The sequence below is a fragment of the Salvelinus namaycush genome, chromosome 30 (assembly GCF_016432855.1).
Source record: "Salvelinus namaycush isolate Seneca chromosome 30, SaNama_1.0, whole genome shotgun sequence".
Lineage (NCBI taxonomy): Eukaryota > Metazoa > Chordata > Actinopteri > Salmoniformes > Salmonidae > Salvelinus > Salvelinus namaycush.
The window spans coordinates 16623054-16645867 of NC_052336.1; the positions used below are offsets into that span (position 1 = coordinate 16623054).

At 46.6% G+C, this 22814-nt stretch overlaps 1 protein-coding gene across 1 annotated transcript in view; it reads left to right on the top strand.

Annotated features, from left to right (window-relative positions):
• The window catches only part of LOC120024690 (zinc finger homeobox protein 3-like), a 164639-nt gene that overhangs the window by 134207 nt on the left and 7618 nt on the right, over positions 1-22814 (top strand). Inside the window, exons 7-10 of the mRNA XM_038968932.1 lie at positions 10585-10721; positions 11320-11520; positions 16490-16616; positions 16993-22557. Of these exons, the coding sequence (XP_038824860.1) occupies positions 10585-10721; positions 11320-11520; positions 16490-16616; positions 16993-22557 (6030 nt within the window). The remainder of the gene's footprint in view (positions 1-10584; positions 10722-11319; positions 11521-16489; positions 16617-16992; positions 22558-22814) is intronic.

Here is a 22814-nt window from a genome sequence, read left to right on the forward strand (position 1 = left end):
CCTGTTGGGGGTTTGGCCTGGATATCCAATCACAGCACTCCTAGACCAGGAATATTCTAAACTTCCTTGGTAGAATTAGTTAGAAGTTATAGTAATATGTTATAGTAATAATAGTTCGGTAACAATCTAGTAATAGTTACAGTAATAGTCATTAGTAATAGCAGTATACTATATAGGGCTCTATTTTCGGCTGATGTTTTTGTTTTTCATCCCTAACGCCAGGTTCTGCAATTTATCTGTCTTATATCAGTTCTCTTGCGTTCAGGTGGGCAGGGTGGAAGTATTTGAGGCATGTCCTTAAAAACATGATCCAAAGTGGTAATTTCAGCGCTGATAGGGATATTTAAGACTAACCACGCAGTTGCTTATGGCATGAATTTTGATGGCGAAAACAGCCAATCCAGCCGTGACGCACACTGCCCATATGCACATGGAACAAGAGTAGCCTCATGTGCCTTTGGCGAGTTTAGAAACATAAAAAACATTTCGTTTTTTCCTATTTCGTTTTATTTGGTTAAAAACCAAGCATAGCCTTACCCTCCTCTCAATTAGGCTTTTTTTGTCTGCTCTATGCAATTGCGAAGTAGTCAAGACTGCCGATAAAGGGTTTGTGCCTCCTGAGACGGCTTGGAAATAAATCTTAATCACCGACGCTTTATTAAAATATAAAGTTTGAGAGGAGGAAAACAGTGAGCTGACATTCACTTTTTATCTAAGCATTGTAGACAGGCCCACATTATTTTAGCCATGCAGGTCCTGTTTTGGAAGTGCATAAAACCCTTCATATTCTGTGTTGTTTTAATATTATATGCCCGCGGGGAGAAATGATGGTGCCTGTAAGTGTGACATAGCCTATTTAAAACAAGTTTGTTGTTTTGTTTAGCATTTTATTAGAATTATTTGTTCTCTTTTAGGCTTTATCAATAATGAATGTAATCTTTCTTATTGACAATGTTTGGCATATCCCTGCTCAGCCATAATGTAATGTACAGGAGGAGCCCCTATATCAGTGTGAATGCTATTGAAGGCATGCAATTACTTAGAACAATGTGGAATGCAAATGGGTTCAAGTTAACGTATTTAGCAAAGTTCTACATTTTTATTTAGCAAAGGTCTACATTTTGTTATTTCATTTCTGTAAGCCATTTAATAAACTATAATGGACTAACATTGGAATTGGAGTTGATTCCAAGGCAATACATAAAAGACTGTAAATCCAAAACTTGAAGCAACCACATATTTCACCAGGGAGCACGTTCTGATTGGCCGGTGAGGGCCCAAGCCTCGACACACCCACAACTTGTTTATTCATCAAAACAGATCCCTTTCGCACCAACGCCAGCAAGTGTGCCGATAATTGTGACAGTGAAAATAGCAAAGATATTTCTGATACACCCCTGAACCTATAGCGCTACCGCCTGTGCTTGGGTTTACCATTGTGTTAGGTTTGTTAATAAAAGAGAGCCCATAGAGCGTTGAGGCCTGAGGTGCTTTCCCATTGGTTCTTGGTGGGGTGTGGGGAGCGTTGACACACCTTTTTGAGACAGATACTGTGTAAATATCCATCCAAACACTGTTGTCTTGTGGCCATGTATGAAACATGTATGAAACATGCTTTTCCATTTAGCACACAGTATGCTGGAGTACTGTGGAACAGTATAATACAGCATGGTTCTCTGGACAATGGGGTCTTGTCTTATGTTCAGGGTTGAATCCTGGTTGTCAGCACTGGGTTAATGGAAGGTCCTTTTTATACTTTGAGTTTTTACTGTTATGAAGTAGAAAAGGGAATAAGTATTATCAGTAATTAGCTTTGATCTAGCTATTTGTTTCATGTTGTCAGACAAGGATGGAAGCGAGTAGGGGGATTTCTTGTAATCTCCTCCCATCCAATAGACAGAGTTGTGGTAATGAAAGCCAACATCACAGACTAGCAGGCAGAGTGAGAGATGGCATTTTAACTAGACCAGCTCCATCCCTGGATCTGGGGGATGGTTAGAGTTCTGATGTCTTCATTTACATTGGTGAGGTTAAAAGCTGGAAAACAATCCAGACCTTTTGCATACCTACATTTTTTTAAAGAAAGTTCTGCAAAAAAGTTCATCACACCACTTGAAGCCCCATCTTTGTAAAAAGGTTTTTGATATTCTAACTTTTATTTTAAATGAGCCTGAGTTGTTTGTGCTCTTTGAAAGGGTGACGCTCCTCTTTGATGGGAGAAGTAATGATATGCATGCCTGCCTGAAAAATGGCTAAAAGTACATTTTAACACATCAAAATATAGCACTTTAAAAAGCATTAAAATGAGTCAAGCGATTAATAATTCACTCATACCTGTGGTGCTCAGGAAGAGTCCTTGCATTAGCATTCCTGCTTTTTGAAAGGCATGCAATTTGATACAAGCATATTCAATTCCTTTCCTCCCCTCTGTCAGTCACTAATCACCAAATAAGTGTGTTTCTGTGTTTTCACAAAGGAAAGATGTGCTTGCATATGAAAAATGTACAGCTTCCCAGCAGCTTATTAGAACCGCTTAGTTAAAAATAGCGGATGTGCATTAGGAAACCAGGTCTGGGTTTCTGTTTGATGTCAGTGAAAAGGTGGGTGGGTGGAGGGATGGGGGGGCGGCTGTGTTGTCAGCTGAGAAAGGAGACGGGAGCGCTAGTTTAATGGAAGGTCGCATTTTCTCCTCTATTTTTGTATGATTGATGGACACAGCGCCTATACAGAGACCCTCTATAACCCTGTACGAACAACAGCACAGAGGAACACAGAATGCATTTGGTAAACAGAGGCATGCTTGTTGTGGCTGATGATTGTCTCAGGATGTCTGAGAAGGCAGACAACACACTGATGCTGTTTGTTGGACTAGACTGTGAGGGACTGAGCTAACCTGTTATTTAAAGGACTGTCTGAAAAGTGCTCTGTCTCCCGCTGTCTGATGGTGTGCCGCTCTCCTAAGGTCCGTCATTAGAACTATTGAAGTGTTTCGTCTCATCCTTGTCATACAAACATTGGAACTTGGTGTGGAGACGTTGTTCCCTTTACAAGTGACAGTCACTATCAGGCAGGCGGCATTAGCAGAGGCAGAAGAAAGGAATCTTCCTTTTTAAAGCTACTGTCAATCTTATTTCCCTTTTTAGTGCCACAGCGCTTCAAAATTCATTAAAGCCATTTAGAAATGCATGTGTATTCTGCATGTCTTCTCCTGCTGAAAGATTTCTACAATATGCCGCTCACACAGGTGAACACACACACCAGACTTTGTAATTATTTTCCATGAGAGGGATGACATACAACCACAAGTTTAGTTTGTACATTGAATTCATTACTTATTTAAACAATAAAGTGAATGTTGGCAGAAGCTGCGATTTAGCCAACTTCCCCAATAAGCTATCCAGGGGTCGTTTCTAATGTGGCCAATGAAATATTTATAAATGGCCAGCCCCGAGCCTTGCTCCCCTTCTACTCACGCCTTGTTCACCTAGCTGAGGCAGCATTAGTGAAATGGAGGGGTTCGGCTCCGGAAGGCAAGGGGAGCTGTACCTAGATTAGAGAAGGACAGTATTAATGCAGGAGCTGAATACACAGGGATGGAGGTAGGAGAAAGGTAGAGGAGGAGGGGAGAGGACGGGGGGGGGGGGGGGGGGGGGGGGGCAGAAAGAGGGATTGTTAATACACTTAAGGGCTAGGAGGAATGGCCACAATATGATTTGACATGCTTAACATAAATGTATGGGAAGGGTTTGTATTGTGGTGGCCTATATGGAGAAATGGGAGGGAGGGGTGCAGTGTGTGTGTGTGTGGGGAGGGAGTGGGGGTTGCAATCTTCTGCAATTGAGGTTTATGAATAATTCCTCTCCTACCCCCTTCCTGACTTTCAAATTATGGGAGCTGGAGCGAGGGAGGGGAAAATGATATTACAGCGCGGGGTCATCCGCATTCTGACACTGGCAGAGCACCCAACCAAATTGGTCCCATCTCTTTTCCCTTAAATATTTACTTTTACCTATGAATCTCTGTGATTGGATGAGTGTGGAGGAGCCCAGTGCTGTGAGTGTGTGTATGGTTGTGAGTGTGTGTGCGCATGTGTGGGTTGGTTTGTATGTGTAGATTTGTGTGTGTCTGTGTGTGTGAGTGAAGGGAAATTAGACGATGGATGCGTCTCTGTCAGTGCAGTGAACATTAGCAGCCCCTGGATGCAGAGGAGTGATACTACAGGCTGAACATATAATGGTCTGTGCTCTCTAGTCTTGGGAGTGGTGTGTGGCTCACACTGAAACATACACATATGGGGATGTGGTAGCTCTCAACTCTAGTTTTAGTAGTTGTCAGAAATGCTGTGCTGGCCAGTAGGGTAAGGTTAGCAATGGACAGTGCTCATTGTTTTTTAAATCTCATATTTTCATATTGTTTAACAGTTCAGCCTAAGGAATGTTTTATACCAATGGTCTATTGCTTTACCCCCCCTTGAGTTCTAACAATGTGCAACTGTTATCCCATGAAGTCAGAGGAGATCAGAAAAATGTTTACATATTCATATCATGTATTTTGAGTGCTTGTCATCCCTCAAATTAGAATTCCCTTTGTCTTTGAAGATTATAGACCATAAATTGTCCTTGTTTGTGAGCCAACTCCCTGAAAAATCAGTGTTTATGAGTTGTACTGCTATAGTGTAATGGGCCAGCCGGGTTGGGGAGGAGTGTCCTTTAAAGGTGAACGCCATGTCAGCCGCCTGCTCAGTGGCCTGAAGATTAATAACGCGGACACTAATTACTGTCTCCTTTTAATTTCTTCATTTTAAATGTGTCTTTGTTGCAGTCATGCCTGTAGGCCTATATAAACCACTGTCTTCTTTTCCCATGCAGTGTGGAGCTGGTTTTTCATTTAATAAAAGTCAGGGTTATCCACCAAGGATACTGAGGAATGATGAGCCTCGATATAGAGTCGCTTTGGCGTGAGGCTTTGGTTGTAATTTTCTTTATTTGAAATTAATTGATACAGAGTAATTACCTGAGAAATATGAGGTGAAGTGGAATATAGCCCTTTGTCGCTCAGGGCTCTAACATGGCCTGTAGATTAAAAAAGACGGCAGAAAGGGGAGGGGAAAAGAGAGATCATATTCAGTTATTGTTAGCATATGCATTAAAAGTGAATGACTTGTAGCACTGGGGAGTTGAACCTGCTTCTCCATATTAATGGTTCAATTGCTGAGGGACTAGAGGCGAGTGAAGAGCAGAGGGACATGGGGAGAGAGAGCTTCAGTAATTTGGCCCTGTGAAGTGTGGAGTGGGTGGAGGGTTAGTGGGGAGGGGGTGAGGAGGAGACTGAATGGAGGGAGTTCCAGTACAGTAGATGGCTGTGAGTCTATCCCTGAATGATCAGGCCATTGTGGGAAGGGATTGTGAGAGGGGTGGTTGTGGGTAGGAAGCGGCTGGGCCTGGGCCCAGGGCGGAGTGGTGGGTATCAGGCTGTAGGGCCATGTGGCCTGGCTCCATTGCAGCCGAAACTGTGGCTTATGTTTTTACGACCGGAGGCTTCTGGGTTCCGAGGCAGGGCTGGGTCTGCAGACAGGATAGGGCCAGTCGGTAGAAGGGGAGGAGCTGGTGACCACATGCACCCTTTTCCCAGGCCTCCTGGGGGACAGTGTCCATACTGATGGTCAAGCTTCTCCAGCCAGTTGTGAGAGAAGAGGGCACTACCAGGCCTACCATCCCAGACCCAGACACCCGCCACAGGAAATCATTCTCTCCCCCTTTCTTCTTCCTCTCCTCTCCTCTCCTTCCTGTTAGCTCCAACTCGTGTAATATCCCTTCCCAAGGATGTAGAGACAGATCAATGACACAATGGCAGCTGTGATTGCATTCCTGTAAGATTTCGATGGCAGAAGACCTGTTGTGTTAATTCAGCCTGGCTTGTGTCGGTCACTCACTCCAGCTGCCATCTTTCCCCCCCCTTGAAAGCACAGCAAGGCTGTGATTGCTACAGAGACCAGGTTGTGTGCTGACAGCCCCCTCGCTGCAGCCTGAGTAATGCAGCCCAGCCCAGGGAGGTGAGACAAGGTGCCAAAGTCCAATTCACTTACGGGACTCGACAGCACAAAAGCCCCTGGTTTACGGAAAAGGCCCATGAATTAATAATCACCTAATTGACTCTTAAGGGTTCTTTCCCTCCTTCTATACCTTTTGTGCTCTCAGATGAAAGTCCACTCTGTGTATCTGTCAGAGTTGGTTTGGGCTGGATGTGAGGCGGGTGTGTAATGAGCGGAGAGGAGAGGTCAGGGTCACACAGGGTCCTCTCAGTCAAATAGGTCACTGGGGAGGCCCCACTGTGATCCACATGTATGGATGAAGCCATAAAGATGAGCCCAGCCCCTCTGATGACAAACTGATTCACACCCTATCACAGGAGAGCTACACAGACAGTTCCAGGACAAGGTCACACAGGGATTCCATATATGAAAGCACAGAATGTCCTCCAATGGTAATTTGACAAGGAGAGACAGTGAGATTTGAATATTAAAGAACTTGACATCCTTGATTGCCATTTTATGCAGCATATCAAACTTCAAATTGCCTCCCAAGAGCAGGTCAAAAGAATTGGGACTTTAGAGAGCAATAGAGTTCACGTTACTGTACGCTTTCCCTCCAACTGAACCCAATGTCTTTATTTTGCCTTTCATAGCCAGAATGTGGCTGTGTGCTGAGCCCAGTGCACATGAATTACAGTGTGGGTCCTGGAGGAGGCAGAGCCAATGTTCTGCTCCTAGCCCCTGTTAATGGATCTGGTCGGTCCCGATGCTCGACCATGTTCTGATACCAGCCCAACCATGCCACGCTTAGACCGCACACGCCACTAAAATCCCCTCACCCTCTGTTTTTATCAGCCTCCTTTTCGTTCCGGTATGTTCCCAGGCTCGCTCTGTGTTGGTCTCTCTTTTTTCCTCTTCACTCGACAACGAAAACAGGATACGGTAGCTGGACTTTAGTCACAGGGCTGGTGGCAGGAGTGGGCGGTTTGGATTCTTAGGAGAGAGCGATTGATCAGATTTATGGACTCCTAACCGTGACGAGGTAAGGCTGTGCCCTGAACAAGCCTTCCCACCCCGCTCTCAGACTCTGTCTCTCTCTCACACACACACACACACACACACACACACACACACACACACACACACACACACACACACACACACACACACACACACACACACACACACACACACACACACACACACACACACACTCAAACACTCACACACTCACACTCAAACACCCACATACATTATACACTGGTAGACCCAGCCAGCTGCTGGTTATTGTTTGAGGGCTTCTTGTGTATTGTTTAATATAGGTATTAAGTGTGTTGGCCTCGGGACTCCATAGCCCATGCATTATGTTGTCCATTACTCTGGCCTGATTGATCATATCAGCCTCATTGAAGACTGTTGTCCAGTAACGCTGCCTCTCTCAGAGCAGAGCAGGCTTCAGCTGCTTCCCCTTCTCCAGCTGTTTGCCCTGTACTGAAGGCCTGGACACATATGATCATTTATGGTCTTTATGTGTGAGGATTTCCACCCTGATACTGAGCAGTTAGAGTCTGATAACTGCTTAGCAAGGCAGCAAGGACCTGGTCTGGTAGGAGGGTTTACCTCACAGTCTTTTAACACGAGGGGGGTGGGGGACTACCACCAGAGAGTGAGTGGGCCAGAAAAGAGAAATAGGGAGAGAGGAGGAGTGAAGACAGGGGGCAGTGAGTGAAGAGGCAGTGAAGTGTAGTGAAGTGGAGACGGAAGTGGTGAGGACAGTTCATGACTGAGAGGTTAATGTCAGGGAATGGGGAGGTGCCTTTGTTTAACATTTCCTTTGTTTATTGGTTGATGTGTTTAATGGGATTGTGTCTGACTGGATCTAATAGGGCCTCCCTGGCCAATCCCAGTGTCTCTGGGAGATCTAGCAGGCTGCTCTGACCAAAGCCAAGGCAGGGCCCCACTGGGTAATCAGCTCAGCTGCCCACGGCCTGATTGGAGCTGACATTTTAATGTCTGGAGCAGGAGCGTGGTCAGCCCTGCTTAACCTGACCCTCCCTAACCCCCCCCCCTCGCCCCCTTCCCAATGCCCCCTGTTCTCAATTTGCCCTTCCAGGACTGTACAAATCAGGCCAAATTTAACTCTTTATGGCCTTGTTAAGGGCCGGCAAGACACCTCCTTAAGTTTCACAGTGAATTCTTTCCGCTGGCGGCGGGGCACTGTGGTGCTCTGGCTCCCCCACGCCGGCTCCGTGTGGATTTAGCTCCTTTACGAGCGCCGGCTTAGCTGAGTATTTTTACTCAGCTGTGATTCTTTTCTGTTTGCCACTCCCATTTTGTTTGGCTTTATTTCTCTCTATCTCTTGTCTACCCCCCTCCCTCTCTTTCTCTCCCTCTCTCTCTTTTGAGTTTCTTACAGGGAGTGCTCTCCTCTCTGGTTAGCTGAGCAGAAGCTTCTTGTTGTGGGGCCTGGCTCAGTGGAGACGGAGAGAGACAGGGAGCGGGATGGAGGGAGAAGCTGGCTGCATTGTTAATGCTGCTGCAGGTTGCATTAAAAGGATTAGCTGTGTGATACGTCCAGCTGGCTAGTAGAGCAGAGCACACTGGAGCCTGCAGTGACAGTAGAGAGAGGGTATTCCTGCCTGAGATGGGCAGGTACCTGACAATTAGCCGCTATTTACATTTCAGCCTACTGTGTGTACCAAAGCATGGCTGTCTTGTACATCCTGTGGTGCATATGGATGCTAATCAGTAGGCTAATTCCCTATTGAATCCCCCTAAGGGTCTTTGGAAAAAGGTTTTGTTTCTCCTCAAAATTCCTGCTCTTTCTAAGAGCTGAATGGCATGTTGTGGTTGTGAAGCCTGGTGCCCGTGTTGGTTTGTGAAGGGGGGAACCCATGGTTGGGCTGTGAGGCCCTGGGGTGTGAATGAGTCTCTCTATCCACTCTCTCTTTGTCACAGTCCACTTGGCCCGACCCACAAACCACTGGAGGAGGCTTAGCTGGTTACAGAAATTCCAATTAAGTCGAGAGTTGCACTGGCACTCACTTGCTGTGTAGGCACAAAGAGCAGGAGGATTTACCCAAGCGGGGTCAAGCTATAGGTCAGTGTTTCCAGCAGAATTTCAGAGGATATTGGGTCCACAACTTCTAAAGCTCTAACTGCCAAGCCAAATTGCACCTCTCCTTCCTCTGATACCGTTCCTATTTCATTCCTGGCAGAGGAATCCAAGGACCTCACCTCTCCTTCCTCTGACACCGTTCCTATTTCATTCCTGGCAGAGGAATCCAAGGACCTCACCTCTCTTTCCTCTGACACCATTCATATTTCATTCCTGGCAGAGGAATCCAAGGACCTCACCTCTCCTTCCTCTGACACCATTCCTTTTTCATTCCTGGCAGAGGAATCCCAGGACCTCACCCCTCTTTGGTAGCAATTTCAACTGAAATGTATTTTGATGAGGAGCAAGCTTATGTGGTCATTGGTCATGAGTGCTTTGAAAGCGAAAATCCAATTTCTTGCTCCCTTCTCAACCAGTCCACAGCCACCTCAGCAGTATATATGGCATTGCCTAGCATGACAGTCTGTTTTGATAATTGTGTGAATTGGTGAAATTGAAAATACAGTTGGGAATTGATGAGGTTTACATCTCTTGATGAATGTCTGGCAGTAGATTCACTCACTTATAGTAGGCCCTCTTGCTAGCTAATTGGATGTACTGTCTCAATGGGGACCATTCTACCATTGTAGACAATAACAATCTGTGCTAATGTTATGCAACTATTTATAGATGGTGTTATTTCTATCATAGCTGTGTAAATGGAACCATAGAAAAAGAGGTGTGAATGAATACACACCTCTCTGTTAGTCAGAGCTGGGTACCTGTATAAGAGCAGCTGTAAAGGAGTACCTGGGAGAAACTAATTAAAGAAAGCAGTCACATTTGAAGTTGAACTGAGGACTGATCTCTTTACCTTAATGCTGGAGTGCGAGGAGATGTTTGCCTCGTCTCAAGTTTGGCGAATCCCTCATCTCCAGCGCCACTTCAAATGGAAAATCTGAGGTAGAGAGAAACCTAAAGCTGCCCAATGTGGCAAACTAATGTTTTGATTAGCCATCTGTGGCGCTGTCTGATGTCCTAACGATCCAACATGGGGGGAGAGAGGCCGTCAAAGTACCTTGGCTGTGTGTTGCTGCATTGGCATGGGAGGAGAAGTATACAGACTGGTGGTTTGGACGGGGAGCTGTGGGTTGGCTGATCAACTGCTTCCCTGCCCAAGTCCCATTAAACGTGGTTATATCACATTGAAGAAAGACATTTCAAAGCCCTTTATGCACACTTATTGATTGACTTGTTCTCAGGCTGCCAAGTCTTCACCTTGCTTTGATGAGTCTGCTTCTCTTCTCTGCCCCGTGTGTGTGTGTGTGTGTGTGTGTGTGTGTGTGTGTGTGTGTGTGTGTGTGTGTGTGTGTGTGTGTGTGTGTGTGTGTGTGTGTGTGTGTGTGTGTGTGTGTGTGTGTGTGGGTGTGTGTGTGTGGGTGTGCGCGTGCAGCAGGATCCAGCCAGTCAGAGAGGGACCAGACAGACTCCCCGAACCCCTCTAAGAGGCCCTCCTCACGGTCAGGGGCCACAGGGAGCCCCCTCTCCTCCAAGCGTCCCAGGACGGCTGAGAAGAGTGTTGCTGCGGAGCAGGTAACAGCCCACTCCTGCTCTATCTTTAACACACAGCCTGCTGCCACTTCCTGAAGTTGGTTTCTTAAATTATAGAGGATGGTCATATTAAGACTCACTGTTCTAACTATTTGAACTTGCCAATCAACTCAAGGTTATCCCATCCCCAATTACCATGCCCTCATTATAAGCAGTAAAACTTACACATTAATTGAGAAAAGGAATGTAAAGACGTAGCTACTTTTAAACATTTTTCTTAAAGACATTTGAATAAAGACGGGCCTTTTTGCATTATGCATGATTTTTTTGAAATCTCCTTAAAATTAGTTTTGCTTTCCTGCTGCAGTTGCATTGCTAATTGTGCAAAAGGTGGAAAATCAATATAGTATTTGACAGATGAGAGAGCTTTGAAGTGTGTGCCAGGATTGCCTAGTGGTCCATGATCAGAGGGACCTGCCTGGTAGAGACACAGGGGGCAACACTCCTCCATTCATCCTCCCATTCCAACTCCTCTCTCTCACAAAGCAGACCTACAGCTCTCCATCTCACCTCATTAACCTCCCTGTGCTCCTCTCTCCCCCCTCTCCTCCTCTCTCCCCCCTCTCCTCCTCTCCTCCAGATGTACCAATGTCCCTACTGCAAGTTCAGCAACACGGACCTCAACCGCCTGAGAATGCACGTGATGACGCAGCACTCTGTCCAGCCCATGTTCCGCTGCCCGCTCTGCCAGGACATGCTGAACAACAAGATCCATCTGCAGTTCCACCTCACACACCTCCACAGCGTGGCGCCCGACTGCGTGGAAAAGCTCATCGCCACGGTACTTGTGTGTGTTTGTGTGGACTGTGGATACAGTATGTGTATACATTCATCCTTAGGTACTGTATTCTTTAGAAATATTTAACCATGGCCCCTACAATGCTGTTACATACCAACAGTCAGCTCAATTATAAACAGGGAATGCACATTCTCTCAAGCTAAACGAAACCATCCTAAAATATCAATGCCAAGCCTCCTGCACACATCCATCTCTGTAAAATAGGGTGAACACAACTGTTGTTGTAATAATAATACTAATTGATTGCATTTATATAGCGCCTTTCCACCTACAGTAGGTGCTCAAAGAGCTTTACATAGTAGGGTGGGAAATCACCTCTTCCACCCACTTGGGGGATGCACTGCAACCATTTAATACCAGAAGGCTCACCACACATCAGCTATTGTACAAATACAAATATGGTGTTTTATAAGCTAAACAGCTGTAAATGGTTCTGAGATGTTCAAGGTAGTTCAGTCCGTAATCCTCTCGCTGGGTTTTCCTGCCCTTTCTCCTGGTACATTGTGGTCTTTCTGTTTGTGAAGATACAGGTAGGCGCCTGCCTCTGAGATGTGTACATTGATTACTGTTATCCTCCTAATCCATGGCCACTGGATTGCATGGGGACTTCATGACATCTTTTTTTCATGGCCTTTTTAAACACACTGAATACGTTGAGAGGAAAGCACAACACAGGATGTCATGGCTCTGCCACCTAGCCTTAATACCCAGCCCAGCCCAGCCCAGCCCATCCTGTACAGTATACATCCTTTACCACATTTATATTTACCATTGTGTCTGTTTAGTCATTTATTTTCTCTGTGGGAAGTGAGGAAGAGGCCATGGGAATACGCACAGCCTTTTTGTTGCTCTGCGTGTGTGAGCTTAGCGCATGTAGCGTATGTCTGTACACAAAAGGCAATGCAGGCAGGCTGGCTGGGCCCCATCAGGTCAAGGACCAACGGAGGCCTTAGCTGTGTCTCTTTTCTGCAGCCCAGAGATGACTGTTACTCACCCTGCCTGCCTGGCTGGCTGGCTGTTTGTAATGGAGCATGTCTCTCCAGTCTTCTCTCTTCCAAATTGATGACATTTGAAGCTTTATCAAAATACAAAGGAAACTGTTAATTGTGAAATGGCTCCAAGGCATCCCATTGACTCACTGCCAGTCACATATTATGGGGGTTAGGTTCAGATGCTTTAGCCATATTCTAAGGTGCCGTTGTCTAATGTGCCTATGGTCAATGAGCCCTTTTTTCGGTCTCATTGTTATCGTAGTCAGTTGAGATAGTGCGGGGGAGAAGAGACAGATAAGTCTGTTGTTTGCTAGATCTTACCTCCCAGTCCATTTATTCTCAGGAGCACATTGATCTTCTCTCAGTGTCTGTGATCACCTTAGCGCTATTCTAAACAAAGGCTTTTATTAATAATATATTCAAGTTATTGTGACACAGATTAATTTAAATGTAATTAATACTTTTTTCCTTTAATGAAATGCAAGTTCAGGCAATGGAAATATTATTATTCACTATTTCTTTAATCTCACGTGAATAATGAATGCACCAATTTCACAAAGAGACAATAGAGACTGTATGTCTGTACAATCACCCCTAACGTTTACCATACATATACCACTATCTAGGAACTATCTGAGTTCCACACAGAGCGGTATAAAAAACCGTAAAGACTAAAGCATTAATATACATTCTGAAGTTAGATATAGACTCACACAAATGTAATATCAGTATTTACAACATTGACTCTGTCTACCTCTGCTACATTACCCCAGCGAAAGAGCTCATTTTGTTTTAATCATCATCAAAGGGAAATATGGTTTTATTTGCTCTCCTTTGATTTCCTGTAAATGACTGTGGAAATGTTGACGTTTGTTCTTGCCTGTGGAACAGAATTGCTCGCTGGACAATCATCCAGGAGAACGGTGCTCTGCCTAGCTGCCTAGCCATCTTTCTAGCCCAGCTAGAAAGCAAATGGTGAACACTTTAGTATGGAAGGCAGCAGTATTTATCTTTTATAGAGATAATAATGCACTGAGCCCCTATAAAGGCACAGGAGAGAACCATAGGTAATATAATGCACATTAAAACCAGCACCTTTTTTTATTTTTACTGGTGGATATAGATGGAACAGTACTCTATTTTTTTCACATGTGTAGCAGACGAGCCTAATGAATTCTGAAATAGGAGACTTTTATTTCATGCCGACCATGCATAAAGATGCACACACTCTCAATTTTTATCCACCATGTGCTCTCTCTCTCTCTCTCTCTCTCTCTCTCTCTCTCTCTCTCTCTCTCTCTCTCTCTCTCTCCTGCAGCCCCATCCTTCCATTACTCCTCCCTCTCTCGCTCCCTCTCTCTTCCTCTCTCTCTCTCTCTCTCTCTCTCTCTCTCTCTCTCTCTCTCTCTCTCTCTCTCTCTCTCTCCTGCAGCCCCATCCTTCCATTACCCCTCCCTCTCTCTCTCCTCTCTCGCTCCCTCTCTCTTCCTCTCTCTCCTCCCCTCCCTCTCTCATTCTATGTCTCATTTTCTGTCTGTCTAAGATAGGGGTAATGAAAATAATTGTGCTTCATTAATTCTGAGTCTGGCTAGATGATAGCCATTTTGAACTATGTTTGCCAATTAGGTGGTCCAAATTAAAAGTGACCTTGGGATACTCTCTGCTCTTGCCTCTCGTTGTCTAATGAAGAGGTTGTCTAGAAACAGTCCACTTTGTAATGTAAATCGCTGCTGTGTTTTGTATTTGTGGTATTCTCCATGCTGGTTGCATTAATTTGCCACTCTCTATATGGAGGAGAGAGAGAAGGGAGAAGAAAACAGAAAGTTTTCGGCCTTGTGGAGGACTAGAGTGGGTCTGTTTGGAGCTGTGTGCCATGCTTTGTTCACAGACATGTCCTCATTGTCACTATTTGCTGGACACACTGCCAGTTGCAGACTGACAGAGAGTTTGTTCCTTTTAGAAGCACAGGCCAGACCAAAGGCTAAAATACACAAATATAGACAGAGGCATTTGATTATTTTATGTTTCAGATGACTAGGTGAATCCATTATGCCTTTATACATCACTCCTGGTGACTTAAGGTTAAATATATGTTGATAAGATTTGACTGATTCTTTTTGAATAATATGAATATTGTGTTAGATAGTAAAGGTCAAAACAGCTATTTGAATTATATTCTTCCTTTTCATTTTGTATAGCCTCATTTGATGTTATCACCCACACATACACATTTAAGTAAAGAGGCAAAGCCAGGATGACCATTGTGGGGTGATAGAAGAGAAGAAGGGTGGTCCATTGCAGTAAGGAGAACCTGAAATGGAGGTAGAGGATTAATAGAGGCACGGAGAGGGGTGGGGAGAGACTGTGGGGAGTAGGGAGAAGGGTGGGGAGATACTGTGGAGACTAGGGAGAAGGGTGGGGAGAGACTGTGGGGAGTAGGGAGAAGGGTGGTTAGAGACTGTGGGGAGTAGGGATAGGGTTGGGGAGAGACTGTGGGGAGTAGGGAGAATGGTGGGGAGAGACTGTGGGGAGTAGGGAGAAGGGTGGGGAGAGACTGTGTGGAGTAGGGAGAAGGGTGGGGAGAGACTGTGGGGACTAGGGAGAAGGGTGGGGAGAGACTGTGTGGAGTAGGGAGAAGGGTGGGGAGAGACTGTGGGGAGTAGGGAGAAGGGTGGGGAGAGACTGTGTGGAGTAGGGAGAAGGGTGGGGAGAGACTGTGGGGAGTAGGGAGAAGGGTAGGGAGAGACTGTGGGGAGTAGGGAGAAGGGTGGGGAGAGACTGTGGGGAGTAGGGAGAAGGGTAGGGAGAGACTGTGGGGAGTAGGGAGAAGGGTGGGGAGAGACTGTGGGGAGTAGGGAGAGGGGTGGGGTCGGGTGGGTTGGGGTACTGTGAATTGAAATGCGGCGTGGGGAGTGAGGATGATTATTCTGTTTGGGGGGTTAATTGAAGGAAGGTGAAGCAGACAGTGCCTCATCTCCCGGCCTCTTCCAATCTCAATCACCGATTATTGTTAAATAGGAGCTGCTTAATGAGTGCATTTGATGAATTGTTGCATTTCTGTAAGGGGAAAGAGGGGCTATGAGGGGGAGATATGGGAGAGGAAGAGGGGTGGGGGGAGATAATACGGAGGGAGGTGGCTGTCATTCACCCATGATTGACTTCAACCTTTTGAGAGCAAAGAAAACCTGGCCGCTTCTCTGCACATTCTTAATCAATATTCATTGCTCCTTGAAATGTTCGAATTAAAATGGTAGAACCAAATTAAACCATTGTATCGTGGAAAAATGCATAGCATTCCTCCTGAAACGTCAGTTTGTTGCGTATTTGTTCATACATCTTTATTGAACCTGTTCATGTTTGGATTTATCCATAGTAGCTCTAATTTTGTATTCTTAATGCACCTGAAATAACTCTAACGTAACTGGCATTAAACCACTATATTGTGACTTATGCAGGGTTGGAAGGCATAGAATATTTCCCCAAACTGATAGTGCTTATATTACCCAGAATGCCTCTTTTCTGTTCTGGTCCTTATCATTGGAATGGGATGCACTTTTTTTTAATGGAATAATTATTTAATTAGGTGGCCTAATAAGCTTTTCAGTTGGCCAAGGTAGGCTTTTCAGGCCATCTCACTAATTGGCTGCAGCAGAACTTTCCAGTCGCATGACAAAACACCAGCAGTGATCAAAGTACAAATTCCAGGGATGGCAAATAAAGTAAAAAGTAATATGATTATTTGTGCATGTCTGTGTGAGTGCATGTGAGAGAAAAACCTTATGCAAGGGTTTCCAAGATGTTTTAAGATGTCTATCAATTCCATCAGGAAAATATGTGTGCAGTTTTAAATGTAAAGAATATATAACAACATAATATTTTTGTGAGCTTACAGAAACTCAGTTGTATAATAGGACCACACAGTAATTAACATGGGACATGTCTTGTGTTTGATTTTCCAGGTGACAGCATCAGAGGTTCTGCCAGAAAGCATGTTCATACCAGTACCAGGCCCAGATAGAGAGGCACAAAGCAGCACCCCACAGGCCACGGCTAACTCTAGCTCTGAAGATATCAAGAAACAAGCCGGTCAGTATAGCACCATGTTTTTACCTATGCTTTAATTGTCCCTCCTTTCATTTAAATGTGAAGGATAGCGATGGCACTGTTCTCATTACCCAGTCTCCCTTTGGAAAATGTAATGAAAATGCAGGGAATCATGCCAAGGCCATCATTGACAACAAAGGAAAAATAATGATTCCTGCATCTGTAGGAGTCTGAATTAGTTATTACTTCTGTGTGTTGCAACTACCCCCTCCCTGGGGATTCTGAAATGATACATGCGTCAAGGACTCCTAAGTAGAGATAAGATGTCCTCTGTTGAAATTACATTTTCTTGCACAAAGACTCTGCTTATGTGGGAGCCTCTTTAATCCATTTTTTCTTTCTCTTTATTTATTGACAGAACCATCAGATGCTGAGCCTGAGAAAGGGGTCTCACTGCCTACAGAAATAGCTGAAGCTCGCAAGTCACATCTGGAGGATCAGCAGTCTGGAAGGGAAGACACAGAATTCCTGTGTTGGAAGAAAGGCTGTAACCAGGTCTTCAAGTCCTCCAACTCCCTCCAGGTGCACTTCAACGAGGTTCACAACAAAAGGCCTCAGCTGCCTGTCTCAGACCGGCATGTCTACAAGTACCGCTGCAACCAGTGCAGCCTGGCCTTCAAGACGGTGGAGAAACTGCAGCTGCACTCACAGTACCACGTCATCAGAGCAGCCACCATGTGCTGCCTCTGTCAACGCAGCTTCAGGACCCTGCAGGCCTTGAAGAAACATTTGGAGACCAGCCACCTAGAGTTGAGTGAGGCTGACATCCAACAGCTCTACGGAGGCTTACTGATGAATGGAGACCTTATGGTCATGGGAGATCCATCACTTGGAGAGGACCACGGAGGACTGGGAGAAGATGACAAAGAGGGAGATGACAGTGACCAAGAGGAGAAGCAAAGCCCAACAGGCAGCGACTCTGGCTCATTGCTAGAAGATTTTGGATCAGAGCCTAAGCGTGCCCTGCCATTCAGGAAAGGTCCTAACTTTACCATGGAGAAGTTCCTGGACCCATCTCGTCCTTTCAAGTGCACGGTGTGCAAAGAGTCATTCACACAGAAGAACATCCTTCTGGTTCACTACAACTCTGTCTCACACCTGCACAAGGTCAAGCGGGCCCTACAGGAGTCCACCACTGGTCAACCAGAGCCCACCAGCAGCCCTGACAACAAACCATTCAAGTGCAACACTTGCAACGTGGCTTACAGTCAGAGCTCTACTCTAGAGATCCACATGCGCTCTGTCCTCCACCAGACCAAGGCCCGAGCAGCCAAGCTTGAAGCAGCAGGAGGAAACACCAGCTCCAGCAGTGGCTCTGGATTAAGTGGCGGTGGATCCTCCATCAGCACTTCAACTCCAAGCCCGAGCCCAGCTACTAACTCAACAACCAGCTCCAGCAACCACAGCTCTTCTGGGGCTCAGACTACACAGAGTATTCTTGGAGGCAACCACATGAGCCAGTCTCACAGCATTGAAAGCCTTGGGAACTCCTCGATGACTTGTCATCCGTCACCGTCTGAAAACCATGAATCGAAAAAGAAGAAATTTGCAGACATGCTCTCTGCAAGGGGGCAGCAGCAGCAACAGCAGCAGCAGCAGCTTCAACAGCAACAGCAACAGCAGTTGGCTCAGGCCCAAGCCCAAGCCCAGGCCCAGCTCCAACAAGAGCTCCAGCAGCAAGCTGCCCTCATCCAGTCCCAGCTCTTCAACCCAGCACTTCTGCAGCACTTCCCCATGACAACTGATGCTCTTCACTCACTGCAGCAACAGCAGCTGCTCTTCCCTTTCTATATCCCTGGAGCAGAATTCCAACTGAACCCAGAGATGAACCTCAACAGTTCTGCACTTGGTCTGTCAAGCTCCACTGCCAACTCTCTGTTGGAGGACCTGAAGAACTCTGCCCAGCAGGCTCAGGCTCAGAGCTGCCTGCAACAGCAGCTGATGCACCACCACCTTCAGCAGCAGCACCAACAACAGCAGGCCCAAGCCCATTCTCAGGCCCAGGGCCAGATGGCTTTGCTTCAGCAGAGTGCCAATCTCCTTCACCAGGCTGAGAAAAAGCAGAAGGCCGCTGCCGCCCACAATGAGAAGCAAGAGAGAGAAAGGGAAATACAAAGAGAAAAAGACCTAAGAGAGAAAATTGAGGAACATGTCACAAAAGACAGCTCTGACAACAAGTCAAACGAAAAAAAGGACATGCAACAGACTGCAATGAACTCCAACCACGATCCTGGCTTTCCTCCACCAAGGATTGCATCAGATGCTCGTGGAAATGCCACTAAAGCTCTTCTGGAGAACTTTGGGTTTGAGCTAGTGATTCAATACAATGAAAACAAGCAGAAAGCTCAGAAGAAGCCAGCTGGGCCTGGACCAGCTGGAACAAGCACGCCTGGTGGGATCACGAGAGTGGTGGACCCCATCGAGGGATTGGAGAAGCTGGAATGTGAGGCCTGTGGAAAACTATTTTCAAACATACTGATTCTGAAGAGTCATCAAGAGCACATCCATCAGGCCTTCTTCCCATTCCGCTCCCTGGAGAGATTTGCCAAGGAATACAGAGAGCAGTATGACAAACTGTATCCACTCAGACCCCAGACACCAGAGGCTGCTCCTCCTGCTCCTCCACCTCCTCCTCCTCCTCCTCCTCCACCTCCACCCCCTCCGCAGAGAGCCCCAACACCAAATATTCCTGTCTCTGCTCCATCCATCACACCGCCAACTGTGTCGACCCCACAGCCTCCTGTTCAAATGGCTCAAATTCCCATGCCAATGGATATGCCCCTCTTCTCACCACTCATGATGCAGTCAATGTCTCTACAGTCCATGCCCTCTCAAATGCAATCCCAGATGTCATCTGTGGAGTCACAGTCACTGGCTAACGATCTGGCCCAGCTTTACCAACAGCAGCTTACACCAGCCATGCTACAGCAGCAGCAGAATAAGAGGCCCCGGACACGTATCACTGATGACCAGCTTAGGGTCCTTCGGCAGTACTTTGACATCAACAACTCCCCCAATGAGGATCAGATTAAAGAGATGGCAGATAAGTCAGGGCTGCCCCAGAAAGTCATCAAACACTGGTTCCGCAACACCCTCTTCAAAGAGCGCCAGCGCAACAAAGACTCACCCTACAACTTCAACAACCCACCCATTACCACTCTGGAGGATACCAAAATTGACTCTAAACCCCCTTCCCCTGAGCCTCAAAGACAGGAGTGTTATGGGAGTAAAAGATCCTCAAGAACAAGGTTTACAGACTACCAATTGAGGGTGCTTCAGGACTTTTTTGATGCTAACGCCTACCCCAAAGATGATGAATTTGAACAGCTCTCCAACCTTCTGAGCCTCCCCACACGTGTCATTGTGGTGTGGTTCCAAAATGCTCGTCAGAAGGCACGCAAGAATTATGAAAACCAGGGCGATGGAAGCAAAGATGGTGAACGAAGAGAGCTGTCCAATGACCGTTACATTCGCACCACCAACCTGAACTACCAGTGCAAGAAATGCAGTCTGGTTTTCCAGCGTATATTTGACCTCATAAAGCACCAAAAGAAGCTGTGTTACAAAGATGAAGACGATGACGGGCAATACGACAGCCAAAACGAGGACTCTATGGATCTTTCTCATGAATACTACACCCCCTCTGGGTCCTCCTGTCACACCCCTATGCCTTCCTCCTCAAGCCTCTGCCCTCTCCCTCCCTCCACCTCAGCTTTCTCCCACCTCTCATCCTCTGAGAAGGAGGAAGCCTCACCAGCTAACACATCAAACTCTTATGATGAGAAGCCCAAACATTTGGCTGAAATGTCCTCAGATCCACGTGAGCACCAGACCACCATCAAACAGGAGACTGTGCATCAGCCCCAATCTGAGACTCAACATCAGAGAAGAGAAGCACGAGATGAGAAGCCACAAACAGCCCCAAAGACAAACAAGCATTCTTCTCCTTCCCTCTCTCAGCAGCAACGTGACTGTGGTCCCTCAGTCTCTCAGACAAGCCAGGCTGAGAGAGCTTCTCAGAGCTCCCACATGGGCCTCAACCCTCACATGAGCAATGCATCACAGCAACAGCTGGCGCAGCAAATGATCCAATACCAGTGTGAGCAGTGCAAGCTTGGCTTCCCATCCTTTGAGCACTGGCAGGAGCACCAGCAACTCCACTTCCTCTCTGTGCAAAACCAATTCATCCACCCTCAGTTCTTGGACCGCCCAATGGATATGCCCTTCATGTTGTTTGATCCAAGCAATCCCCTGTTGGCCAGTCAACTCCTCTCTGGGGCTATGCCACAGATCCCAAGCAGCTCTGCCACCTCTCCATCAACACCCACCTCCACCATGAACTCCCTGAAGAGGAAGTTGGAGGAGAAAGCAGGCACTAGCCCAGGCGAGAATGACAGCACCAACAGTGGGGAGGAGCCACAAAGAGACAAGCGCCTCAGGACTACCATCACACCTGAGCAGCTGGAGATCCTCTATCAGAAATACCTATTGGACTCAAACCCTACTCGTAAAATGCTTGACCACATTGCTCATGAGGTGGGACTGAAGAAGAGGGTAGTGCAAGTTTGGTTCCAAAATACCAGAGCCAGGGAAAGGAAGGGACAGTTTCGGGCTGTAGGGCCTGCTCAAGCTCACCGGCGATGCCCTTTTTGTCGTGCTCTCTTCAAGGCGAAAACTGCACTAGAGGCACATATCCGTTCCCGCCATTGGCATGAAGCCAAACGTGCCGGTTACAACCTAGCTCTCTCTGGCATGTTCACTGAGGAAGGGATGCAAATGAAGATGGATCCTCTGGATATCTCCAGCTATTCCCAGCTTGCCCCTTCTAACAATGATGGACAATGCTCCTCTCTGTCACCAGTGAGCAAAAACATGGACTTGTCTCCCAGGGCCCTTTTGAGCCCTTCATCCATTAAAGTTGAAGGAGGAATGGAGGACTTTGAGAGTCCATCTATGTCCTCTGTCAACCTTAGCTTTGACCAGAACAAACTTGATAATGACGACTGTTCTTCAGTGAATACGGCCATCACAGATACCACCACTGGTGATGAGGCCAATGCTGACAATGACAGTGCTGATCAAAAGCATGGTCAAAATAGTGGTGATTACCTGTCTAAGTCTGTGGGTACAGCCCCCTCTCTTGAAAATGACGACCAGATGTCATCAGGGCTGGTGAGCCCTGCGACAAGCTATTATGCTAGAGACTATGAAAATGAGAATATAATTGACTACAGTGAGACCTCCAGTCTGGCTGATCCCTGCTCACCAAGCCCCGGTGCTTCCGGCAGCAGGAGCATCGACAGTGGAGACCGTCCTGGCCAAAAGCGTTTCCGAACTCAGATGACTAACCTCCAGCTGAAGCTACTCAAGTCCTGCTTCAATGACTACAGGACACCTACCATGCTGGAGTGTGAGGTACTTGGCAATGACATCGGACTTCCAAAGAGGGTGGTTCAGGTGTGGTTCCAGAATGCTCGCGCCAAGGAGAAAAAGGCCAAGCTCAGTATGGCTAAGCACTTCGGGATCAACCACACATCCTACGAGGGGCCGAAGACGGAGTGCACTTTGTGCAGTATCAAGTACAGTGCCCGTCTCTCCGTGCGAGATCACATCTTCTCTGCGCAACACATCACCAAGGTAAAGGACACCATTGGGAGCCAACTGGACAAGGAGAAGGAGTACTTTGATCCAGCCACTGTCCGCCAGCTGATGGCCCAGCAGGAGATGGATCGCATCAAGAAAGCCAATGAGGTCCTGGGACTGGCACAGCAGCAAGCCATGCAGCAGCAGGGGATCTTTGATAGCCCCGCCCTGCAGGCCCTGAACCTTCAGTCTGCCTATTCAAATCTGCAAGGGATGCCCCCTGGACTTCTGCCAGGTGTCGGAAGCACCTCCCTACCTGGCTTTAACTCATCAAACTCAGGTATGTCATCGCTCAGACGTCACATAGATCACTGTTTCATCAGTGTTTTCTTAAACCGATGAAGCACTCTTGGATCAAATGTAATATTTTGTAATATCCACAATTGAAAAGAAGTGCTGTACCAGTCTGAGTGTCTCATTCAAGTAAAACCATTAACTAGGTATTAACTGGGAAAACTAGTAAGCACTCTGGATTAAATAGGGCGCTGAATTTCTCCTACATTTTCCAGTAGGCAACGTTTCGACCTTCTTCAGATT